This window comes from Megachile rotundata, chromosome 3 (genome assembly GCF_050947335.1).
Source record: "Megachile rotundata isolate GNS110a chromosome 3, iyMegRotu1, whole genome shotgun sequence".
NCBI classification, from domain to species: Eukaryota; Metazoa; Arthropoda; class Insecta; order Hymenoptera; family Megachilidae; genus Megachile; species Megachile rotundata.
The window spans coordinates 5984908-6007640 of record NC_134985.1 but is presented as its reverse complement, the minus strand read 5'-3'; the positions used below and the strand labels follow the sequence as shown (position 1 = coordinate 6007640).

Below are 22733 nucleotides of genomic sequence, written 5' to 3'. Positions count from 1 at the left end.
CAAATCAAATGAGAATCCATAATATTCCCTGGAATTTTCTTTTGCTTTTTTCTGGTCCTCTGCAAGACAGTTCCTAGCTCGTTCGGCATTTTGTAAATGTACATCATGACTTTCTCTAAGATGTAATTTCTCTTCCTCATTATTGCATGCTTCGATTTTTCCCTTCAGTAAATCACTTTTTTGGCATGTGTCTTTTCGAGGAGCATGGAAATTTAAGTTAAATTCTGTATTAAATATTTTCCTGTAGATCGATTCCTTAACAAAGGATTGGTTATTTTCCTCACATTTCTCTATATACAGGTTATACATTTTACGAATATCTAAATCAGGACTCAAATATTTTCGACCAAGAGTGTGACGAGCTCTGGTGTAGTGGCTCTCATACGCTGGGAAACTTAAATTATGTTCTCGTACAACTTTTATTTTAATTTCATCTGTTTTTCGCGAAGATCCAGGCATCTTCCCACGACAATCAGTTCCAGGTGTTTCAGCATTCAGAGCACGAGTTAACCGTCTGTAACATCCCGGGAAGAGTTTTTTTTCATATATGACAGTCCTATGCTCAATTTCATTACCCACTGTGAGAATAGTTAGTTACCGACAATAATAGACTATTACCGACAGTACATTATATACCAATTACCTTATGTATTCAGTTCAGCGGTCGGTAACCAATACATATATATTTATTTTATTTTCAATAATTAATTTTATATTTTCAATTTAGAAAGGATAATGTAATTTACAAAGACAATCAAGTTAAGTTAGAACAATTAAAAACAAAATTAATGTATTATTTTATAGTCATTCGAATAAATGTATAATTCTATATGGGAAATTCCGTAATGCGATGTGCCTACGTGCCGCGATGTTCGCCCCGAATTTCCTAGTATTCTCGCGTAATCCTAGAGAAGGATAGCAATACATTTTACAATTTAGACATTATTAATTATTAAAAACTATTAGTTAAACAAATCAATCAATACAGATCGAGCGTACTAATATTATGTTATCCGGAAATAGAGTCAGATGTTAGTTTATTGCAGTGAATATTGTAAATTATAATATTGTTCAATGGAATGTTCTAGAAGCATCCTATGCTTATACATCTAGCTCCGAACCGTATAGAAGTCGTGCGTAGTACATAGAAAAGGATAGAAAATGCAATTTCATTAAAACACTATTAAATTACTATTTTTATATCAGGAATATAAATCATTATGTAGAATGCGATATTAATAATGTAATTAAACTGTTCGTTTGTACAATTAATGTCTAATTACGAATTTATAAGACAATTATATATTTCAACGTTATGGGGGTTTTCCGAGAATTCGCCAGGCTGGCGAGTATAAAAGGCCGAGCGGAGCTCGCCAAAATCGCAGAACAGTTTTCGAAGTCGAGCCAGCTAGAAGTCTACAGATAAGTATAACCGGAACAGTTTTCGCTGTGAAGAGCCGCAACGATTCTTAATACTTGACTGGTAAAGCGGGTATACGCCATTTGGATACTTGGTCGTGGGTCGTTCTAGTAGCTAGCTAACGCAGGCTCCCCATTCAAACGGTCTCGTATCTGAAACTCCGCTAGGAGAGTGCTATACTTGGCGCCAGAAAGGCTAAGATACCGAAAGGATAGCTCTCAGCTACTCAAATTTGATTTTTTATCGGATTGCTAACGCGCCGTCAGATTCTCGGAGTTCGCTCTGGGTAGTTTCGTAGCCAGCTAACGCAGGCTCCCCATTTGAGCGGCTTGGTCTCTGAAGCCCGTGTCTTTTGGGTGGCAGTTCAGCAATTACGATTTTATATTAGAATCAATTGATTTGCTACCCTGTTGAACTTATACTGTTCACCCTTTTCCTGTATCGTTGGGTCGTTCTAGTAGCCAGTGAACAACAGGCTCCCCAATTAAGCGATCTGGTTTTGGCTGTCAGTGTTCGTTTTGACAAAAAGGGTCATGGACAATTAGTTGTCGAGACAAATTAAGAAAGAGTAACTGTTCCGAGGTAATAATTCATTAGAATCAAACAAATCTTGGAATTTTGAATTAGTAAAAGAATATTGTTCTGTCATCAGCGTAATCTCAGTAGTCGACTACACCGCGTTAGATATCAGATAAAATCATTAATCTGTCTAACTTTGCGAAAGCGTATTTAGGTACACTTAGAGAATCACACTTAGGTCGTGTTCCTCGCTGCGGTAGACTATCACGCGCTAGTATTAATAATTTCGTAAAAGACTTTTCATTATATAAATTATAAACGTATTAATCAATATAAACTTTGTAATTGCGATAGCGTTCAAGACGAGAACTGAATAATATAGAATATCGAATTCAATTAATTATATAAAAGCGAAGTTAGCTTCATCCGAAAACAGACTTAGGTACGAAATAATATAAAGTATTAACTAGCGAGAATCAGATTTAGTTAGATTCATAATTATCAATTACATATTGTTTAATTTACCAAGTACTATTATTTCTATTATCAATAATATATCAAGTCTATTCTAGTTTCTTTAATCAAACCAGTATACTTTTCATATTTTGTTATTTGTTACTTGTTATTTGTTAAATTCATCATCTTCGTTATTTTATTGAATAAACCCTTATTGTTGAAAGATATTGACCTGTGGATTTCACTCCTTAACCGCACACCACACGAATCCCACAATCTTTAGATTTAGTTATTTTCCAAAACGAGTCGTTTAATTGGTAAAAGCCGCTCTTTACCTTCTTAGCGCTAGTAACTATCTGAACTTAGGTTCCAGAGTCGTTACACGTCCTACAGAAATTTTATAGGTATCTAAAAAAAAGTTCCTGCAAATCGACACGACTTCCGACTTATTATTTCTTAACAGAAAATACTTATAGCTGCATTTTCGCATAGGTCTTTCAAAAGTTCTGGGCCGCCTTTGTTTTATTAATCGTTAATGAACTGTAGTACACAGATATAGGTTCTGGGTTTCAAAATCTTTTAGTTTCCAGAAATTATCAAAATTAGATTTTCTTTCATTATATTCTACGCGATCCAAACCTTTTTTTTGAGTAAAAGCAATCCTTATTTTCAAAAATTTTGGCACTCACAAGTTTTGATTTTTTTGTCGTGTATTCTTCGCCATTATTTCTCTTAATTTTTCTGATATTTTGTGCGTAACTATCTTCATTTCTTGCCCGTTTTCTTTTCTTATCTTCTCCTATCTGCACCATTTCTATTGTTTCACCTTGCACCATTTCTGGGGTTTCTAAATTTACAGTGAAGTCTTGGTATGATTCATCTGAAGATGATAATTGTCTTATTCTTTTCCATTTCTTGGAAGTATTACGTGGTCGTGTAATATCTGCAGATCACATCATATCTGAATAATAATTAACATATTCACATAATAAATACGTTGTCATTAACTTACCTGAACCGCTATCTGTTGACATAGTGATAAAATATATAAATTATTTCCCGCCAATAATTAGTTCCGAAGAGCCCACCTGAACTATACTGTTAGATAAACCGGAATGAAATTGCCGTTTTTGTTATTATTTGATTGTCATTTTTTTATGGGCTTATTATGTAGTTCAGAAACCCGTCAAAGAGGGCTACGCGCCATTTTCAAGTTACGTTTATATAACTTTTTTAAATTTTTTACTTAGACCACTCATAATTAACACTAAATGAATTGAGTGTGAAATAACAGATAAACTCATATTTTTTTAAATCTTGACTTAGACCACTTTCATAATTATGGGCACATATAATTGTCGTATAAATTCGCAATTAGACATTAATTATGCAAACGAACGATTCAATTACATTATTAATATTGCATTCTACTCGGTAGTTTATGTTGTTGATACAAAAATAATAGTTTAATAGTGTTTTAATGAAAATTGCATTTTCTATTTTCTTTTATTATATATGTTACGGTGAAAGACCGAAATCTGGTGAATGTCGACATTCACCAATTTCGGTCTTTCACCGTAACATCTATACTATGTACGACTTTCATACGGATCGAATCTAAATGTATAAGCATACGATGCTTCTAGAACATTCCATAGAATAATATTATAATTTACAATATATAATGCAGTAAACTAACATTTGTCTTTAGTTCCGGATAACGTAATATTAGTAAGGTTGATGTGCATTGATTGATTTGTTTAACTAATAGGTTTTAATAACTAATAATGTCCTAATTGTAAAATATATTCCTATTCTTCTCTAATTGTAAGATTACGCGAGAATACTAGGAAATTCGGGGCGAGCATCGCGGTACGTAGGCACATAGCATTACGGAATTTTCCATATAGAACTATACATTTACTACAAAAATAAAAATTATGCATAAATCTTGCTTTAAATGAATTAACTTAACATTTGATTGATTCTGTGAAACATATTACTCATTTTAAATCGAAAACATAAAATAAGTAGGGGAGACCGGGGCTAGTTGACTAACTTTTAACATATTTAATTATTATAAATTGTGACGGATCGGTGGGGGGAAAGCCCGAAGGGGGTTCCCTGGAGTGGGGGCAGTTAGGGAAAACGGCCCTCCACGCACCGATGCTCACACCCACGGACGATTTCTTTAATGGGGCGCCAGTGCTAATGCACTCGTCCGGAGTAATCGCCCTTCCGGCTGCTCTGTCGGGAGCGGGAATCAGAGGGGGTCAGAAAAAAATTAGTAAAGGACCCGCGAGTTCGTATCCAATGGAAAATGCTTTTATTCGGGCCTCCAAGTAGGCCACTCAAGCAAAACAGAAAAAAAATGAATTCGCGTGGGCCCCACGCGTTACAAGCAACGGTCGAGGAAAAGGGGTCGACTCGCCAGTTGCGAGGGAGGCTTTCGCGGCGCGGGGGCTCCCGGTACGCGCGAGTACAAAGATCGGAAAATACAAAGAGAACGCTGTGGTATTCGCCCGCGAAGGAACACGCCCTCTTAGGGGTCGTGGACAATAAGGGGACGTTGGTCCTAAATACCAAAATACAGCGAAACGAAAAAGAACTAAATTAGAGGGGACAGTGTCGTGTAGACTGTCCGCGGCCTCTAGGGTCCTCGTCACTGGGGCCAGGGGTCCTATCGCCCTCGCCCACGCGCAAATGAATAACAATAAACAGGGTACGGAGATGACTCCTACCTTTTTGCGCTGGTGTACTCCCAAAGATTCCACACAGGGGCGGCGGCGACACACACTCCACGCAGGCACACAATACACAGTGGAAAAAAAAAACACAAGGTAGAAAAAACGGAACGCACTACAAATTAACAGAAACTAAAAACGAGACGGCAAAGAAGAGATTTGGAACTGCGGCTTAAGCGGGGATTTTTGCGGGGGAAAAAAAAACCGCCTTCCCGTCACGGCAGCTCGCTGGCTTCTCCCTTCCATCCTCTTCTTCCCTGGTTCGCGGTATTCCCCCACCCCGAGGATTTCGGCGTCGAGGATGGGCCATTCCACTGCGACGTCTGGTGGCCAGGTCCTGGGGCCCTCTCGAGGTGGCAGTCGGGGGTGGCTCGTCCCCAGGCCTGGCGTTTCCCGGTGGTGGGCTGCCGGTCGCCCCCGCGGAGGGTGACGGGGTGGCACCGCGACCGGACAGCCGGGGTCTTCTTTGGTGGGCCCATCCCGCGCCTCCGTCACTCAGGGAGAGGTTCCTCCGCGACCAGGGACAACGGTGGCTCCGGTGGTGGTTGGAGGCAGCAAAGGGGGGGGGGAAAGAAAAGCGTGGCTTCCGAAATAAATAGAAAAATAAAAAAAACACACGAAAAAGAAAAGAAAAACACACACACACGCTCACTCATACTTGCCCCAGCGGCGAGGTGGTCCGCTTGGGCGGAGGAGTGGGGCTGGCAATTCGGGAGGATCATCGTAACGAGGCATAACCCAAAAAAAAAAAAACGAGGCAATCAACCCAATGAAAATATGCCTCGTTACAAAATGAACCATTGTTATTTTATTCACTTATTGTATACCAATAGTTTACACATTTACTAAGGTATACAGTGTAATTTTTAAAGCCGCTTTGATTAAATCTAAGTTGTAGTTTTTATCACATTTATGCAAGTGTGAGCAATAAGTCAACAAACCCCGGCTTTGGGGTTAGTTGACTTATACGACGGGGTTAGTTGACTTGACATTTACTTTTAAGTTTTAAACAAAAACTAATAAACAAACAACATTTATTTTTTATACATATTAATTATAACGCTGAATTTTATTTATAAATCGTCATTTGAATTGCAATTTATACAAACGTAAAATATTTTATTTAAACCGATACACTTTTCATGAGCCCATTTGCTGCAACGTGTGCATTGCACCCACTTATCACCACGAATGCTCTTACTATACAGTTCGTCGCATATTAAACATTCAGTATCATCTTCTGATACTAAAATCGGATCTCTGTTGGATGATGTGAATGCTGTGGTACTTAATTTCCGAAAAAGAGATTTTCGTGCGCTTTTAGTCCTGTTTCTTACAATTATATTTCTTTCACGCGGGCATTTCTTTTCTTTAATTTTTTCTTTTTCTTGTTTCAGTGCTTCTTTTACCGGTGTATCCGTCAAAATGGCACTGCGTCTCTTTCTTCTCGGTTTTCTAGTAGTCTGTCGTGCAGCTGCTTTCGGAAATGGTCTTACTTCGTCTGGACCGAATGTTTTATTTCCTTCTTCGTTTTTATTGATTTTATTTTCATCTTCTTTCGCGTCAGGTGGACATTCATTTACATTTGCGTTTACTGTAGGTAGCTCTTCAGTGTCAATTATCAATTCAGTATTTTTATTGATGGGAGCAGGTCTGTCTGTTACATATGAAGTTAAAAAATCACTATCAGAAAAAATGTTATCATTAAAAGGGCAAATTCCGGTTTTTTGGAAGCCAGCCATTATATTCACTGGTGTAGCAGCTAATGGTAAAACTGTTTTTATAATTCCAGGTATGTCATATATAGAAAATGTTTTACCAGGATTATTTACCATCCAATTATCAATAGCAGAATTGGTATATTTTTTAGTGGTCCATAAACACTTCTATCTAATGGTTGCAATTTGTGCGAACAATGCGGTGGAAACGATAAAACCGTGATGCCATTTTCTTTACAAATATCTAAAGCGGTTATCGAAAGGTGAGAATCGTGATTATCGAGCAATAAAAGGATGGGCCTTTCCTTCGTGCATTTCGTGTGATGAACAAAATGCTTAATAAATTTTACAAAGTGTTCTTCCTTCATCCATCCAGATGGATTGGCATCACCCAAGCTTCCGGTAGGCGCGTCTCTAATAAAATGATTCCGGTAATTCACTCGTGGAAAAATAAAAAAAGGAGGAATTGTGTTTCCACTTGCGGATACAGCAACAGTGAGGGTTACAAGTGTTCCTCTTTCGGCTGACACTAATTTACCAATCTGTTTAAAGCCACGTCGAGCTATAATTTTATCTGGCTTTTGCACTGTGGTTATACCCGTCTCATCAACATTCCATATATCCTTAGCTTCAAGACTAAGTCGATTATACACTATCTTTAAATTTGAAAAAAACATTTCTACGTTTGTTTTATTAAATGAGGTGGCTCTTGATAAGCTTGTTGCTTGTGGGCATCTTAAAGATAAGCTATTGTTTCGTTTAATAAAAGAAGCATACCAATCTGGCCCTGCCATTTTATTCTTGGTCCAATTATTTGGAATTTGAAGTTTATTCGAAACTGCATATTCATAAACAAATTTTCTAAATTGCTTCGGCGTCAATCCGTAATAAATATCCGATGCTTGTTTTAAATAGTCAGATAAAAGATTCTCTGCTTCTTGAGAAAAAACTTGTCTCCCATTAAAATAACCAACACGGTTTAATGCAATTTCACCGGTTGTTAATTTCGCCTTTTTAACATAGCGTTCAAGCGTTTTTTGTAAAATTAAAAAATCTTTAGCGACGCTATTAATGTTTCTACATTCATTTATAACGATTTTGACTGCCCGCAAAATAATATCTGTCGGTGTTTTTCCCTTATCAGTTTTTCGTTTGTAATTCCTCATGTTGATGCCTGCAAGAAATTGATAATTATAATGGGTAAAGCAAAATACAAATGAAACAAAAACAATATCGCACGATTATGCTTTTGATTTACGATATATAATTGTCCGCGCTTAGTTGCCGTTAATGCCGTTGTTCCGTCCGCGCATTTTACAGCTGCACCGTTTCGACCGAATCTTACTACGTACACTCCACGACAAAACTATAAGACACCTGTGATTTTATTAATATTATCTTAATACTAATCTTTCGATAAATATTTTTATTATTAATGCAAAGAATGAACTAAAATACATATATTTCCAAGGCGGCAACGTTATCGAATTTGACCGAATTAAGTTTCACTAAAATTTTCAATTTTTTATGAAATAGGGTACGACAAAACTATAAGACAGGGTATATTTTGTGTAGGAAAAAATAGACAGAATTTAATCAGTACTATTTTTAATCTACTTACTAATAATGTGTTGAGCCGCCTTTATTTTTGATAGTTTCAATTAATCGCCGTGGTATCGATTCATATAAATTTTTTACGTGCTCTTGATTTAATTTGTGCCATTGTTCTTCGATATGAGTTTTTAATTCTTGTACTGACCAAAATTGTTTTCCATTTGCATATACACCCCGCGCTAAAATTCCCCAGATATTTTCGATAATATTTAGATCTGGTGACCGCGCAGGTCATGGCAAAGTTCGAATATTACGGTCTTCAAAATATTTTTTTACGCGTTTCGCTGTATGCACAGGCGCATTATCTTGTTGAAAAATGAAATCTGCACATGCAATTTTTGTTGCATGTCGCGTTAATTGTTCTTCTAAAATATCTATATAATTATTTGCATTTAAACTGGTGTTAATAAATTTTATATCACTCTTGCCGTGGTAACCTATTGCAGCCCATACCATGATGCCTCCTCCGCCCATTTGCCTCCTTGACAAATGCAATTCTCCCTTCCGCAAATCATGGAAATAATACGATAGACCATCTGGTCCATCCAAATTAAAGCGTTTTTCATCGGAAAAGATCACTTTTTTCCACTTATTCTTCCAGTGAAGATGTTTTTCTGCGAAATCCTCGCGGGCCGCCTTGTGTCGATGCGTCAGAGGCGGTTTTTTTTTGCAATTTTTTTCTTTTTAAATGTTGAGCACGATTGATTATTGAGCACGTTGCACATTACGAATATTAGTGTGAACGCCAGCTTCAGCTGCAATTTGACGTGCTGTCAGAGTAGAATTCGACGCTACCCTCAGAATGGCTCGTCGTTGTCGCTCGGTTGTCGCCTTTGGACGTCCACCAGGATGCTTTTTTGCATAATTGTCCTTATTTCTTAAATAATTAAGCACGGCACAACGACTTCGTCCAATCACTTTCGAAATTTCCGAAATGGAAGTATTCTTTTCCTTCAAATTCACAATCACTCGCATTTCACTGTCTGTCAGCTTTTTCCCACGCGGCATTATAGTTATATTTGCAATCAGAATGTAAGATCGACTGACGAAAAGCAACTGTCTTATAGTTTTGTCGCGAATGGAACAGACTGTTTACATAGATTTCGCACATTCTTAGAATTGTAGCATTCGAAATTTCGTAGAACAGTAGAATACACTTAGATACAACGTAAATAGTAACAATATAAATTGTGAAAGGCAAGACTCAAATTTTACATAGAATTTTCACGGAATTTCGCACATGTCTTATAGTTTTGTCGCGGAGTGTAACCTTTATCTGTAATCGCAGAAACTGATAATAAATTGCTTTTAAGATCGGGTACATATATTACATTATTTAATTCTACTTGATTAGAACGTTTCGGATTCGTTTGGACACAAAGGTTTATTTTTCCAGTACCGTGAGATTTTACGCATTGATCCGCGGCGGTGTATACATTAGTTGTCGCATCCCTGTATGACACGAATTTTTCTGCGGTGTTACACATGTGTCTAGTCGCGCCGCTGTCAAGACACCATTCATCGGATCGAGAGTTTATTGTACTATATGTAACTACAGTCATCGCGTCCGCGTTATTATTTCGCTTTGTCCCTAATCTACAATTACGACTTAAATGTCCAGGCTTACCGCATTTGAAGCAATTTCCCGATGCCTTTTTATACTGCTTGTCATCATACCTCTGTTTATTGTATCTCGGCTGTATATTTTTATTACTACCGCCACTGTTTTTTGTCACTAGCGCTTCGTTCTTTTTTTCCGGGTTGTCGTAGTTCGCGTCTCGGTCCTGCTGCCTCGCTTCCTCTTCCTTCAATTTCGTTTTGAGGTAGTTGAGTGTCGGTATCTCATCACGCGATTCAATCGCCACGCAAAAATTTTCATAATCGGATGGTAACGACGCCAGCAGCATTATCGACAATAAATCGTCCGGTAGCTTTATGCCCGCTGCTTCCAATTGTTCGGCTTTGTTCTCGAACATATTCACGTATTGCGTCATGGTGATGTTCGGTTGTTTTACCATGCGTAACAATTCTTTGTACAATGTGGCCTTCCTTACCGGTCCTTTCGATTCGAAAACTGATTTTAATTTATCCCAGGCTTCTTTAGCACTTTCAGCTTTTCTCACATGATTTAATTGACTCTGGGATATACACATGTTAATTAGGGCTAACGCTTTTTCGTCCTTTTTTAGCCAGTCGGCTTGGTTCGCTTCAGTTTTCACTTCACTGTCATCAACATAGCACCATAAATCGTTAAAAACTAATGCACTCTTCATGTGTATCTTCCACAGTTCATAATTGTCTTCCGTTAATCGTTCAATATGCGCGATACTGTTCATTGAAGCCATTTTTTTACACACGTGCACTTTTAACTAATTTCACTATAACACCTTACGCTTTAATTTAAAAACTCTGGGCCCATAACCTGACAGTGTTTAACGCTTGTTAATATTAAATATATATAATGTTTATTAAATGTAAGGATGTCACTATAATTAATCGATATAAAATTGAAGACATGCTGGTGCACGTTGCGCGTGCATCGTCGGTAGCCGAACACGACAGGAAGCGGGAATTAAACAAAAGACGTTCGCATTTTACATTTCTACCAACTTATGCATTCGGTAGCCTGGATAGATTATATTACCAACAAGTTGATTACCGACTGTCGAACTCAATACAAAGGATAATTGATATATAATATACCAGGGATACGCAACTAGATTTTTCGACGGGCCAAATGTAAAATTTGAATGTTATATCGCGGGCCACAACAGTAAAATTAAGAATTTACAACCTATATTTTTGTCTTCTTTGAATTATCCAGGAATCACCACGTGGAGGTGAGACAAAGTCGATTCCCATTTTTTTTAATTTTTTTTGTTTTTTTTTTAATTTTAATTTTTTTTGTTTTTTTTTATTTTTTTAATTTTTTTGTTTTTTATTTTTTATTTTTTTTTGTCTTTTATTTTTTTTAATATGTATTTTAATATTAATGTGAAAAGTGAGCTTTTCCGTCTTGGCTTAGTTTTGTGAAATTCGGTTCGTAAGTGGTATTGGCCACTAACATGCAGTCGCGTAAATGGTTATCTGTGATTCGATTTCGATATTTATTTTTTATTATGTTCATCTTTGAAAATGCTGCTTCACAAACATATGTGGATCCAAACATTGTACATAACAAAGTACCCATTTGTTTTAGATTTGGATAAGATTGTTCAGGGAGTGTGACTATCCAAAATTGTGTAATATCTGTTTCGGCAAATTTCTCTCGCAGCACATTACTCTCTTGAAATTCAATAATTTCAAGTTGCAGTTTAGCTTTTTCGAGAGTAAACAGTTGCACTGCTGCATTAACCCAATTACCATTTGTTTCAAGACTGAATGGGCTTTGCATTGCTTTTAATAAGTCGTCAATCTGTCCAAAATCTGTAAATCGGGAAGCAAATTTAGTTTGCATATCTTTCAAAAAGCGCTCGTATTCCTTAAATTGTGGAATTTTTTCATTGCTTTCAAAATGTGCTTTTAATAACGGAAAATGTATCAGCTCTCTAGAATTCAAATCATTTTCAAATAGTTTTAACTTTCTTTGGAAAGCTTTAATTTTTTCCCATATATCACAAATCAGTTTTCCCTTTCCTTGCAAAGCTAAATTCAGGTCATTAATATGTGAGAACATATCACACAAAAAGCATAATTTAGCAGTATTATTTGCATTGCAAAGAAATTCATAATATTCGGTAGCCGTTTTTGTATTTCTACTTTTGAGAAAATCTGAAATTTCACTTAGCAAAGTTATTAATCTTTTGAGTACATTTCCCTTGCTCAACCAGCGAACATCGTTATGCAAAAGAAGATCTGTGTATTCAGAATTACATTCTTCGAGAAAAGCTCGGAGTAAGCGATGTTGTAATGCTGAGTGAGATTTTAAGTAATTGATAATTTTCATTACTGTATTCATGACATTTTTTAAATCATTTGAAAGCTTTGCACAAAGAACTGATTGGTGAATTATGCAGTGTAATGAAATGACTTTAGAATTTATTTGCTTCAAAAGTGTTACAAAACCATTTGTTTTCCCAATCATTGCTGGTGCACCATCAGTAACTACCGAAAGAATTTTTTGGTATGAGAGGTTATTATTATTCATAAATTCCTGAAAACATTCAAATAATATTTGACCAGTTGTACGATCATGCAGTGGCAACAATGTTAAGAGTTCCTCTTTATAATTATTATTAAGAATATAACGAACAAACACAGCCATTTGTGCTACATCAGATATGTCTGTAGATTCGTCAATCGCAAGTGAGAAAAACTGTGTTTTAGTAAGATCAGCCAATATACTCTCACGAACTGATTTTGCGCAAATTTCGGTCTTACGAATCGTAGAATCACGAGATAATGGAATTTTGTTAAACATTTCAGTAATTTCTTTTTTATTATTGAAAACTGCATTTGAGACTTGTATCAAGCATTCTTTAACTACCTCAGAATATGAAAATGCCACCATATGTTTAGCCAAAATCCATGCAACACGCAAAGATGCTTCAGTGCATTTTTCCTGGTCAGACGTTGAGCGTTTCATTATTATTTGAGAATGCTCAAATGATGAACGAAGGATATTAATTTTTTCAATTCTCAGTGAAGAACCCTTTGGAAAATCTTTGTCATATTTTTTCAAATGTTTAGTCTCATAATGACGACTTATATTTGCTGCTTTACACGCAGCAACTGTTTCGTTGCAAATTAGACACGTTGGTTTCGCATTTTTATGAGGTGGAAGAATAAAGAAAAAATCTTCAGTCCATTTTGCTTGAAATATCCTGTTTTCAAAATCGACTTTTCGTCGCTTTGGCTCGGACATTGTAAAAAAGACGAAACAAAATATCAACTCTAGATAGAATTTCAAATAAAAGATCAACTCGCAAGACGGAAAGATTTTTTATAAAATGAGAATTTGAAAGAGTATTAATACTATTTTTAATATATACGTCCTTTTTTCACCGAAAATAATTTTCTCTCGAAACGTTAGTTATCAATAAAAAATGATTTATAAAGGCCAGATATTGCAACTAAAGTGCAGAAACATATGCCGACTCAATGGCTCGGCAACAAAGGCAGCAGTCAAAGATACCAGATTGTGGACAGAATAATACGGCGTCAATAGTGGTGAGGACAGTGGTAAAGATAAGTCGCTTGATGGCTAGCTGTGCAGAGCAAGATTGCCAAACACTCGCAGACGCATGCAGTCATCGGCGGTGCGGTGGGGATAGTGGTGGGGGGTGTCGCGCTGGCTGCCTACTGCCTGCCTACTGCCTGCCTGCCTGCTGCCGCTCGACCGACACCTCCCACCACTACTCCCACCGCGCCGCCGACAGGCTGGTCCGTCTGCAAATTAGCAACCTTGGCGGCCGCAAAGTGCTCTATGCAGCTAGTCGTCAGGGGGCTCATCCTCTTCACTAGAAGTGATATGTGTGTTTTCTCTTTTCTGTATTCGGAATCTCAGGATTCAGTTTAATTTAGTTTAGTTTTCATTTTTTTCTGCGAGTCAAATTTGGACGTCGCGGGCCGGATTGAAGAGCCTCGCGGGCCGGATCCGGCCCGCGGGCCGCCAATTGCGTATCCCTGTAATATACTGTCGGTAATTGTCTAATATTGTCGGTAACAAAACTATTCTTACGGTGGGTAAATGAAAAGAACACAAAACTGCCATGTTGGTGAAGAAAACAAAAAATTCTTCCAGGGATGTTACACCTTCCCTCTTATGTAGGTCTCCTCAAGAGACTGTTGTTTTACGAATTTGGCGATGATGCATTTTGTGCACCGACAATTCTCCTCGCTGTTTCTTGGTGATACAGCACTTTGCCCAAACAGCCATAGTGATTTCCAGTATTGTCGCCTCGGATCTTGAGGATTGTCTATTTGCTTGTAATCCTTGAACGGGGGGACGGGTATTTCAATTTCAATTATTTTCCACTTATTAGTGGATTCCTCCTGAACAAAGTCTCTTTCTTTTCCCTATATTCAGGGTGTCCCGCAATTAGTGTAGGACCCGAAAAGTGATGGTAGGTGGGGCGATTTTGAACAAGTTTTTCCTTTGCCAAAATATTGGTTGAGGCTCCATTTTCGAGTTATTGGCAAAAAACACTGACCAATGAGAGCGCGCATAGACCGGGCGCGCGACAGCGTGGGCAAAAGCTTCGAATATGACGGCGGATCGTCGTCGTGAACAAACGTAACAGGACCTGGCCAACATACGCCACTTGGCTCATCCCTGGCGCCGAAATCCTCGGGGAGGAGGAACCCCGCGCACCGAGAACCCGAACCACGGATACAGGAGGAAGAAGCCTGCGAGCCGCGAGTTGAGCGACAATCACGAACCGCTCGCTTACCCAACGTTACTTTTCGTTCTTTTCTTTTTGTATTTTATTATAGTACTTTTTCGCCGCGTCCAGATAGAAAACGACGCCTACCCGGACATCAGCGTATAAAGAAATATCAGGGTAAATTTGCCTTTTTGTAAGATCCCTAAGCGTGTGTGTGTGAGCGTGTGTGCGTGTGGGTGGTTCCTGGCGATAGGACCACCAGCCCCGGCGACGAGGACCCTAGGGATCGTATTCGCGGAATATCTTTGTACCGATTTGCATTTTCCGTTTCCGCGATCCTGAGCCGCTGACCCCAGTTCGGGTTATCTTTTTCTTCCGCTGTATTTTGCATTTAGGTCCAGCGTTCCCTTTGCTGTCCACGACCCCCAAAAGGGCGTGCTCCCCCAAAACGTACCGCGTTTTTTTTTCATTTCCGATTTTGTATCACTCGCGCGTACCGTGAGCCCTCGTGTCGCGATACCTTCGTCGCACTTAGCGATCGCGCCCCAGTTCTCTTACCGAACTTTGTACCACGAGGGGCTCGTTCTCGTTCTTCTCGAAGGGCTCGCTTGGGCCCGCAATAAAGCTAAATTTACCAAAGATACTCGCGGATTCTCTATTCATTTTCTATCTCCCCCTTGAGTACCGCTCCCGGAAGAGGCAGACGGAAGGGCGATTCCCCCGGACGCGTGCGATGCACTGGCGCCCCTTTAAAGAAATCGTCCGTGGGTGTGCGTATCGGGACGTGGAGAACCGCTTTCCCTGGCCGTCCTCCACCTCAGGGACTTTTTTTTTCTTCCGTCCCTCCCGCCGATTCGTCACAATATACAGTCGGGGACAAAAATAGGTGGACAGTTACTCCAAATAGGAAAAGATGAAGTTTAATCGAATTAACATAACTGTTATGGACTTCAATTTTATTTATTATATATCCTTATAGTATGTACATTATTTAACGAATAATTGACGTTCATATTTGCATCTTTCTGTAAACACTCCGTAGTTAATGAAATTAATGGCCATTTATCTGGAGACAAAAATAAGTGGACACTTAATAAAATACGCACTATATGAAATACACAATGAAATTAATATTTGGTATTGCCGCCTTTTGCTTTTATTACCGCTTCCAGACGTTGGGGAATACTTTTTATTAAATTTTCAATATAATCTTTATTAATTTTTTCATATTCAGAGCGTAACTTTTGAAAAATTTGTCCGTTTTATTTCGCTGATCCAATGCAACTTTTGTGTCCAGTAAACTCCATAGATACTCTACAGGATTCAAGTCGGAGCTCTGAGCCGGCCATTCAAGTAATTTAATATTGGAATCCTTAAAAAATTTTGTCGTTTTTTTCGCAGTGTGTTTGGGATCATTATCTTGCCGGAAAACAAAATCGTCGTTGCAACCCATTCTTATTACTGCTTCTTCTAAATTTTCATTTAAAATACGAATGTATTTGTCTGCGTTCATAATGCTATCAATTTGTGCTAATGTACCAATTCCATTCCATGAAAAGCATCACCATACCATCAATGATCCGCCGCCAAATTTTACAGTGGGTGTGAGAAATTGTTTTTTATATGCTTCATTTTGTTTTCTCCAGACTTGATGCTTCTTTTTTAATTGCCGCAACTCAAATTTACTTTTATCACTCCAAACTATATTTTGCAAAAATGATAGTGGCATATTCATATATTTTTTTGCAAATGCTAAACGTTTTCTCATATTAATCGCTGGATCCTGTCGGCATTTACGAACAATTTGACGATCTTCTTGTATCGTGGTACACCGTTTGCGTCCACGACCTCTTAAATTTGTTACTGTATTGTATAGTAGATATTTTTTATAAATGTTTTCTACTTCACTTTTAGACACACTGTACTTCTGAGCTATTACACAGTAACTTAATTTTTTACAAGAGTCCGAAACGATCAAATTACGAATCTGATTTGCAGTTTCTTGCGATTTTGTTTGAAATTATTATAGAAATGCTCTTACTTGTAGGAAGACTGAATTGGTACTAATAAATTTATTTAGATTTACTGCATGTACATGCGACTTCTGCCTAATGTTTGGATACATTGTATGCCTCGCGGTAACTTTGTAACAAAGTGTCCACTTATTTTTGCCCCCAACTGTAAGTGTACATATTTTTATAAAGTTCTATTCGTTGAAGAGTATATTTCCATTTTTGTACGTTATGTCACGTAGCTCAATGATAGGATGTACGTCCTTTGCGTTCATTAATATTCTTGCGTTGAACGCCTCTTCTTCCTCATTGTCGAAATGGAAGATCCTGGTATAACATTTGGTGTAGGCCAGTGCAGGTTTAATCTCCGCGAGTTTCGTCCCGCATCTCGTACACTTAATCTTTTTTAAGACATTGTCTCGATTAACACGTTGAGCGCGGCGCCGGTCCCTGGGGACCGGCACTGAACTTTTGTCCGGGACGGCGCCGGTCCCCAGGGACTTTTCGTTAGGCCGATATCGGTCCGGTGGGACCGGCAGTATTAAAGTTAAAAGATAAATGTCGCCTGAATGAAATGTAGTCAAATATAGTTTTAATGAGCTTTATTAAAACATTCTAAGCAAAAGTATGGCTGGGATTTACACATGTGACAAAATGTAACAACCTTTTTAGTTAAATTTTTTGCTATCTTGGGCCCAAATAATCTTGAATTTTCAGCATAACAACCAGAACAATATTTCCGAACTTTATGGACGTCTCCTTCCTTTTTCTGCAATTTATGAAGAATTTTTTCTGCGGGACGCGGAATTTGTTCATCTTCTCGCTGTGTCAGTTCATTCACCAGTTGTCTCCGAAATTCCGTAATTGATATTTTTTGTCCTGTTACTTCTTGAAAGACGAACAGCGAATTGACCACAGCAGTGTTCAAACATAACTCAAAGGCTAACTTTTTATACCATTTGAGAGTTCTCCTCAAGGGACTGCTATACGCACTCATTTGATCTGACAAATCAATTGATGTTTTTGCTTTATTATATTCAACTATAATTTTGGGTTTACAGCAAAATCCGCGTTTTGTTTTTACGTTTATCATTTCGTTTGAATGTTTTGTGGACAGGACCAAAACATCTCTCTTGTCCTTCCATTTCAACACTGTAATACCTTGATTATTTTCTTTAGCTATAACTTGTCCACGTTTCAAATTAGTTTTTATCACTTCACTTGGGTTTCCCCTACGATTTGTTCGCAGTGTTCCAATCAAATGTGTGTTTTTTTCTATTAGGCGATTCGCTAAATCGATACTGGTGTACCAGTTGTCAGTACACAATGTGTGGCCTCTATGAAATAAGTTTTTCAATAGAGACATTACAACATTTGACGGGGTTGTGTTTTCCCTATCGAGAGCTTTTCCGGTGTACACATGACAGTTATAAGTGTATCCATGACTACAACATAATTTAAATATTTTTATACCGTATTTGTGTTTTTTCTGTTTCAAATACTGCCTGAATACAATGCGCCCACGAAATGGAATTAGCGATTCGTCAATACATAATAATTCTGGTGGATCGTAATATTTTTGAAAATTTGTATTCAATTCGTCTATGATGAATTGAATTTTTGATAATCGGTTATTTGCGACAGCTCCTTCGTTGTCAGCGAAATGCTCCATTCTCATTAGAATTTCAAATCTGTCTCTACTCATTATTGTTCGTGGGAATGTTTGTGAAAATAATGGATCTTGAGACCAATGTAGACGTAAGGAGGGAAGGTTTACCATACCCATCCATATCAGCAGCCCAAATAAACGCTTCAGCTCATTTTTGTTAGTTGGTGTCCAATTAGTTGTACGTTTAGAAATGATTCTGCATTGAGTAGCATAGTGGTTTGTTTGTTCACTGATGTGCTGAAATATTTCGTCTGTAACGAAAAGTGCATAAAACTCTCCTGCTTTTGTACAAATCCGCACTTTCTCGTTAGTTGTTTTGGCGGCGGAGGTACGCGTAAAGGGAACAATATTTGGTTGATTCCCTTTTGGATCAAACCATTCAGTTCCGTCACAGATGTTATCAGCACCTCTGCTTCTTCTCCTACTTCTTCTCTCAAGTTCCGCTTCATCGTCTACTGAAGTATCATCTTCTGATGACGATAACCATAATACCCGGCGACGTCTGAATGATAAGGAAACTTCGCTTGATGTATCACTGTCTTCTCTTTCGAACATTTTCGGTTTTATGGGCGATAAATATTCTCAAGAACAAACAAAATTTTTTACTCTCAAACGATCTGTACACTTGTGTGACTTTCTTGCAACTGAAAGCTTCTTGGAGGTACGCATGCATTTGCTCTTCCATTGTTTCACTCAAAGAGAAAGAACGGAACTCTTCTTTATCTTGAACGTGACTTCAAAAGTGAGCCGAAACCGACAGGGTAACAAAACACAAACGCTACGCGGAGCTTGAAATCGTATGTTTAAAAGTCGCGGATCATCTTACATTATCGCACCATTAGAGGAGCGCCCACTCGCTGCCGGCAGAGCGGAAAGATCAGAAATATTGGCGCCGCGCTCAACGTGTTAATGTAGTAATGAGTCCCTATATGTACATAAATATATATATTGTTGCGCCGGGGCGTTTCCTCGCGAGTAGCCATCACAGATTAAAACACACAAACTCAGAATTTCAAGAACTCAAACGATTTATTAACAAAGTGTTAAGATCTGTAATCAAGTCTGTACTCTTCGAAATCTGGCGCGGTTCTAATATTTAAACATCGCGGTTGCTCCCAGCTACCGGAAGTCCTGGCCACTCGATCCGCTCGTCCTGCCTGACAACTTCCGCGGACCTCTTCATTTCGTAGCCAGGACTAGCTTCATTGCTTCAATCGCGAACCAGTTTCACGTTGCAAGGACTGACTTCACGGCATCATCCGTGAGCTGTTTCACGTCGCAACATTGCCCCCGTCTCTTCAAAAGCAGTCGTCCCGACTACGGCAAGTTCATTGCAAGAAAGTCATCTTCAGCTCGATCTTTCTAACCTCCGGACTCTCGTGAAATTAGCCGGAACCTGCACACCTCTGTCTGCAAAGGAAGTAAACAACTAAATCGAAATATTTACTTGAGTGGCCCTTATCAGACAGCTAACGTCTTGACATTCGCCCAACGTCTCAAGGAAAAACCACCCAAAAACCTTGAGCAAGACGCCGGTGTTCATTTGCTTCGATTTTCTTGAAGATGTTTGCAAACTTTAACCTTCTCTCAGGTAAATGATGTTCCGACTGTTCCTCGCCCTTCCCCTTGACTCTTGCGACTTGCGCACTTCTTTCTTGAGGTCTTCTCGAATGTGGATTCTCCCGGTCTCACGGAACTACTCTTTACAATTTCGAAGTCCGACGGTCAAAACTCTATCGGAATAGAATCCTGACTGAGGGGTGACCCTCCTACGAGAATCGCACTTCCTCATTCGCAAAGACTTTCGAAAAAGGAGAGCCCGCAGCCAGTAAGAAATCCCCACCCTAGCCTTCTGCGACGAGGCGTCCTCTCCTTGGGCGAAGACGTCGGACATCGTATTTCCATTTATTTCTCAAACAGGGGGTGAAGCTTGGTAGCGAGCAAGCCGATTAACGCGGACGACCCTAGGCTTGGATTTCGGCAGACGAATTATCCGGTAAATCAATTCATTCAACCGGTCCTTAACCACATAGGGTCCTTCCCAATCAGATTGCAATTTTGGGCATTTTCCTTTTGTTCTTCGAGGATTGAAAAACCAAACTTTCTCTCGAGGCATAAAAGAAATCGGTTTCAAAGCAGAATCGTACCAAGTCTTCGTCTTCTCTGCACAGATCTGCATGCGTTCTCGAACGAAGCGATGTACTTTTACGATTCTTCCTCGGGTTTCCTCGATGAACTCATTTTCCTCTTTCGGTGTATTAGGTGCTAGTCCTCTTAGAAGATCCATGGGTAAACGCAGTTCTCTTCCCATAAGAATCATGGACGAGGAATTCTGAGTGGTCTCATGACGTGAGGAACGGTAGGCCAAGAGGAACATCGGAATCCATTTATCCCAGTCCTTCTGGTTCTCAGCAACACACTGAGATAAGTACTGCAACAAGATTCGGATCATCCGCTCTACGAGTCCATCCGACTGAGGGTGTAAAGGAGTCGTCCTGGTCTTTTTGATTCCCAGCATTTTCATTAAGTCCTTGAAAATGCTGGACTCAAAACTCCGACCCTGATTAGAGTGCAACTCAAGCGGTACACCATGTCGACTGATCACCTCACGAAGTAGTGTTTCTGCAATCGTTGTAGCTTGCTGGTTTGGCAAAGGGAATATTTCTGGCCATTTCGAGAAATAATCTACCACAACCAGCGCAAATCTATTCCCGGACGAAGACTTCGGCAGGGGACCCACCACATCGAGTGCTATCCTCTCAAAGGGCACTCCAACGTTATAAATCTTCAGGGTCCCTCTTCCCTTCTCAACAGGGCCCTTCTTCGCGGAACATCGATGACATCTTCGACACCAATCTTCTACGTCTCTTCGGTGATCCAGCCAAAAGTACCTTTGACGAACCTTAGCAAGCGTCTTCCTGACTCCAAAATGTCCTCCAGTAGGTGCGTCATGACATTCTTGCAACACCTCCGTAATCTTCCTTCTAGGCACAATTAGTAATTTTGTGATTTGATTTCCGTCCGCAGACTCCCATCTTCGGACCAGTAAATCCTGCTCTATATCCAACGAATCCCAAATGGACCAGAAATATTTCACTCCAGAGGAAAGAGCCGAAACTTCCTGCCAAGTGGGTTTATTTCCATCTTTCAAATATTTTCTAATTGCTCGAAGATCTTCATCCTCTTCCTCTGCGTTTACCCATTCTTCTATCTCGACAGGACGGCATACCGTTCTGAAAATCCGTCCTTCTTCTTCACGGTCCTTTTCCTCATTACCCGCCTTCCCCGCGAACAGAGTGCTGAGCTTACTCCCATGCAATCCATTCTCAAGGAACGACGAAAGGTAATTCATCTTTCTATTTATAGGGTTACCCGTCTTAACGACTGGCCTAATTTTTCCACCCTCACTTTTTTGCATAACATGGAATTCTTCCTTGGTCGGGGTTATAAGCTCCGCCGCGACTGTCTCATCCGTCATGAACACGCCGTCCGTTGGCTTCGCGCGCCCAGTCCGAACCCGCTTGCCGCCGATCTCAATATGGAGGACGTGTCCTGTGCCACTCTTTCCCTCCATCCACTTACCCTTTCTAACCCATTCCAGTATTGATGGTAACTCGCCGGGCCTTTGCCACTCGGTCTCCATAAATTTCGTCACCTGTTTTTCTAACTTGTCCAGATATTCGTGTTCACCGAGAGGACCCCCTAGGGTGATCCTCTCTCCCAACCATGAACGCGCCTCGAGTACCAAATCTTCAGGAGTCTTATAGGGCACATAACCATACCCCAGCTCCCAGTACGCGAGCTCACGCCAGTATGGCGTAATTTTAGGCCCTCTCATCTTCAAGAGACCCGTCTCCACTTTCAGTACCTTCATGAGTCCGTGACGGCATGCGTTCGGGACTTCTTTTCGCAGCCGTCAGTATCGGTCTAAAATGACATCTTTCCTCCGAGGAGGTGCTAACCTTACCATGATGTGTATGTTATCCTCCATGACGCCGTGCGGGAGTAAACACCCTGCACACTTATGCTGTTCGTCCAGTCTATACTTTCTGAGCTGAGTTAAAAACTCGTCGTATTCCAGGCAACAGGCGCTCTGGCCACAGCCACAATTGCACCCAGCCCCGACCTCTTTTACAACTTCTGAGACCTTCTCTTTCCTTTTTAGTTCCCATAGAACTGGCGACCACATATCCTCTGGATATATGGTGCTCACAGGCCCCCAATCTACTGCCTCGCTTGCCTGGCGGCATGGAGA

The 22733-nt window shown here is 39.5% G+C and overlaps 3 protein-coding genes across 3 annotated transcripts in view; 1 reads left to right on the top strand and 2 right to left on the bottom strand.

The window, feature by feature from the left end:
• The window catches only part of LOC105662082 (uncharacterized), a 242548-nt gene that overhangs the window by 201609 nt on the left and 18206 nt on the right, over window positions 1–22733 (top strand). The window lies entirely within an intron of this gene.
• On the bottom strand, window positions 5943–8229 carry LOC143264144 (uncharacterized). Its single transcript, XM_076529964.1, has 2 exons — window positions 7952–8229; window positions 5943–7574 (listed from the first exon to the last, which is right to left on the bottom strand). Exon 2 carries the CDS (start codon window positions 6972–6974, stop codon window positions 6213–6215), a length of 762 nt encoding a protein of 253 aa, XP_076386079.1. The 5' UTR covers window positions 6975–7574; window positions 7952–8229; the 3' UTR covers window positions 5943–6212.
• Window positions 11461–13335, bottom strand: LOC100876697 (general transcription factor II-I repeat domain-containing protein 2A-like). The gene has a single exon (XM_076529678.1). It carries the CDS (start codon window positions 13333–13335, stop codon window positions 11461–11463), a length of 1875 nt encoding a protein of 624 aa, XP_076385793.1.